At 29.6% G+C, this 3,475-nt stretch overlaps 1 protein-coding gene across 1 annotated transcript; it reads left to right on the top strand.

The window, feature by feature from the left end:
• Positions 1–202: 202 nt before the first annotated feature.
• Positions 203–3,260, top strand: SGP1 (Ras-related small GTP-binding family protein). The gene is made up of 6 exons (XM_089615177.1): positions 203–609; positions 699–819; positions 946–1,042; positions 1,166–1,205; positions 1,341–1,424; positions 2,947–3,260. Exons 1-6 carry the CDS (start codon positions 319–321, stop codon positions 3,109–3,111), a joined length of 798 nt encoding a protein of 265 aa, XP_089471303.1. The 5' UTR covers positions 203–318; the 3' UTR covers positions 3,112–3,260.
• The last annotated feature ends 215 nt before the right edge of the window (positions 3,261–3,475 follow it).

Raw genomic sequence — 3,475 nt, 5'->3', positions numbered from 1 at the left:
TTCCCTCGTCCCATCTTTCGGTTGTTTTATATACACATTTACCAAACTACCCTTCTACTAAATTACCAAAATATCCTAATCAGCTCCAAAGTGACCAAAATACCCTCATTTGAGGTCGTACCCAAGAAGCCGGCTTTATGGACTGTATAGGGAATAACACAAAATAAGGTGACAAATACCGGTCAACTGTCCTCTCTATATCACACTCACCTTCCAAGCAATTGAGTTAGTTAAAGTTAAAAAAAAATTCTCATCTTGTTCCTAAAACTCTTTCAAAAAGCTTCCAATTTTTTTTTTTTTTTTTCATGGCCACCAAAGATGACACAAATTTGTAAGAAAATAAATGTTAATGTCAATATCCGGTGGAGCATAGTGGAGGAGAGAGTCTCAATCATAAAGCAGTTTTTTAGGTTCATATGGGATAGAATTGTGGTGTGCTCTCTAGGCCGGCCAATCAGGTATCGCCAGCTGTCCTACCACCACCATTACCCGCCGGAGACCCCCGGAGAAGACTACCGATCGGAAACTGCCTCGGTGGCGGATTCAGATTCGGTCACTTTGAAGATTAGCTTATTGGGTGATTGCCAGATTGGAAAAACAAGCTTTGTTGTAAGTATTATATATATATAGTTCTTATTACCATGTTTGATAATTATTATTGCCTTTTTTTTCATTCAATTGATTTTTTTTTTTTTAAGATCAAATACATAGGTGACGAGCAAGAAAAGAAATGTTTAGAAATGACTGGGCTGAATTTGATGGATAAAACTTTGCTTGTACAAGGAGCCAGAATTTCCTTTAACATATGGGATGTAGGAGGTAAATAATATTTAATTTTTTTATTTATATATTAAATTTTCAGTTACTTTAAGGGACTCTCACATAGAACTATTCTGGCTATTGATTCAATTTTTTTTTATTTCTATATTTATCTTTGTTTATTAGGTGACCCAACATCTCAACCTCATGTCCCAATAGCTTGCAAAGACGCAGTGGCTATTTTGTTCATGTTTGATCTTACAAGTCGCTGTACACTTAACAGGTGTGTCTTAAAGTAATTATTATCTAAGTTTTGAGTGAAATTATATGTTAATTATATCCTTATATAAACTTATGATTGTGATCTAGACATTAATTTTTTTTTTTTTGTGTGACTACTTTACAGTGTTATTGGATGGTATAATCAGGCGAGAAAGTGGAATAAGGTAAACTAAAAACATATAATTATATGATTTATTGATCTCCCGAGTGGAATTTTATTTCAATCAAGTTTCAAATGAATTTGTATGTAGTTTCTAAATTATTTATTTATTACTATTATTATTGTTATTATTTTGCAGACGGCAATACCAATACTAATAGGAACAAAGTTTGATGATTTTGCTAGACTTCCACCGGATCTTCAATGGACTATTATTACTCAGGTAATTAAAAAACTGCTTTTCATAGTAATATTATGTAGTAAATATATACACACACATGTTAGCTCCATAGATCTCTTTTTCCTTTATTCAATAATTTTTATTACAAATTTGAAACAAAATAGTTTCCACATTATTCATTTAAGATAATCTTAAGTAGATAACTTGACTAGTGTCTATATCTCAACATTAAATGGGTTATTCATGACATATAACATCATTAAATGACATTATTAAATATGGGGACACAATTGGATTTAAATATGATATGCTGTTATAATTTCCATCCGATCTAAATGTGCTTAAACCGTGTAATAAAAACGAACTTAAACGCGATGATGTTCGGTTAATCTTAATTGAAATGATAAATAAATAAAATTACTTGTTTAGAAAATTAGTATTTAAAGATAAATTTTTGTCTATTGAAACTAATTTTTTTTTTTTTTTTTAGAATTGACTTAAGTTGACAATCTCATTTTTTAGATCTCAAGCTCTAAGTTTAGCTTATTTGTGGGGCTCACATTTTTGTTACTATGTCGGGTAATGACCCGGTCGTCACCCGGCACTTTAATTTTTTTCTTTTCCTAAATAATGTTTTGGATTTATGCCAAACCTTTGACACTTTTGTTTAGCAAACTCATAGTCATAGCTCTCTCTTTCAAACATTTGCCAAACCCCACTAATTCTCTCACCGCGTCAAGGATAAAGCTTTTATTGGCCCACATGCCTGACCGAGTGTGTGACCCAAAATAGTGATATTAAGGGAAATTCACGTACACATGCTCATTATCCCAATATGGCAACTCTCTGATTATCCTTCATTTACAAATAATCCATAATGATCTGATTAATTTGAGATATTCTGAGAATATGAATAGTAATTCAATATTATAGGAAATATGTTTTGAAATAAGGTAAGTTGGATAATTTCCACTTTTATTTATACATGCAATTTTGTAAGAATTTCTATCATGAAATATATGATACGAAACATTTATTTAAACAAATTTTCAACATTTCTTTGTGAATTTTGAATGGCATTTCCACATAACTAAACTTTTCAATTTTTTAAAAATAAGTTTGATTTTTTTATTTTGTTGTATTTTATTCTTTTAATAATTTCTTATTATATATATATTATAAAGTAAAAACGAAGAAAAAAACTTGATAAAAGAGAAATTGACAACAATAATATCAATTGTTTATCATCTACAAAAAATAAAACAAAACTCAAATATCGACACATTTAGTACTAAATTTGTCACGAAATCAACTAGTTCGTAACTAAATGTGTCACATAATCAATAAGTTCATGATTGATTTGGTACTAGATGTGTCAATATTTGAGTTTTTGTTGATTTTTTATGATTTTCAATTAAATGATATTATTGCTGTTAGTTTCTCATTTAATCTCATTTAGTAGATTAAATTTTTGTGCTATATTGTCATAGTAATATGTATATATTGGGTTTCTATAGTAAATAATCAAAATGTATTTGTAACTATATATGTGTGTGATTTGCAGGCAAGGGCTTATGCGAGGGCTATGAATGCAACGTTATTTTTTTCAAGTTCAACTCACAATATTAATGTCAACAAGATCTTCAAATTCATCATGGCTAAGCTCCTTAATTTGCCTTCTACGATCCAGAGAAACTTGACAATTGGAGAGCCAATAATCGATTTTTAACGGTTTTTATTTTTAATATTTGATCTACGTGTACATATATATATATATATAGCTTGAGAAATGAGAACAAAGATATATAATTCTTAAAAGTTTTATGAAAGAGAAGAAAAAAAGGGAAACTAAGAAATAATATACACAACAGAAAGAAAAAAAAAGGATAGACCGCTCTTTTTTTTTTTTTTTTTAGTAGAGGCACTATCGGTCAGGATACATGATATATTAGGACATGCATTTCTGCGAAGTGTGTGTGGGATTACCGCTAGACCAAGTTAGCTACCACGCTTATTATTAACCCATAATGATCTCAAAGGTTAATTTTTTTTTTTTTCATTTACTTACTTTGTCAAAATCTTAAATGTCAAAA

This window comes from Urtica dioica, chromosome 5, assembly GCF_054948205.1.
Source record: "Urtica dioica subsp. dioica isolate 48M chromosome 5, U.dioica_male_clone48M_v1_H2, whole genome shotgun sequence".
NCBI classification, from domain to species: domain Eukaryota; kingdom Viridiplantae; phylum Streptophyta; class Magnoliopsida; order Rosales; family Urticaceae; genus Urtica; species Urtica dioica.
This window is presented reverse-complemented; position numbering and strand designations above follow the sequence as displayed.

What these genes read in the sequence shown, in the direction of transcription:
- SGP1 (XM_089615177.1), top strand. Translation starts at nt 319, where the DNA reads ATGACACAAATTTGTAAGAAAATAAATGTTAATGTCAATATCCGGTGG. An exon ending in TAACATATGGGATGTAGGAG is followed by an intron (nt 820 to 945) that starts GTAAATAATATT and finishes TTTGTTTATTAG; the next exon opens with GTGACCCAACATCTCAACCT. An exon ending in AATGGACTATTATTACTCAG is followed by an intron (nt 1,425 to 2,946) that starts GTAATTAAAAAA and finishes TGTGATTTGCAG; the next exon opens with GCAAGGGCTTATGCGAGGGC.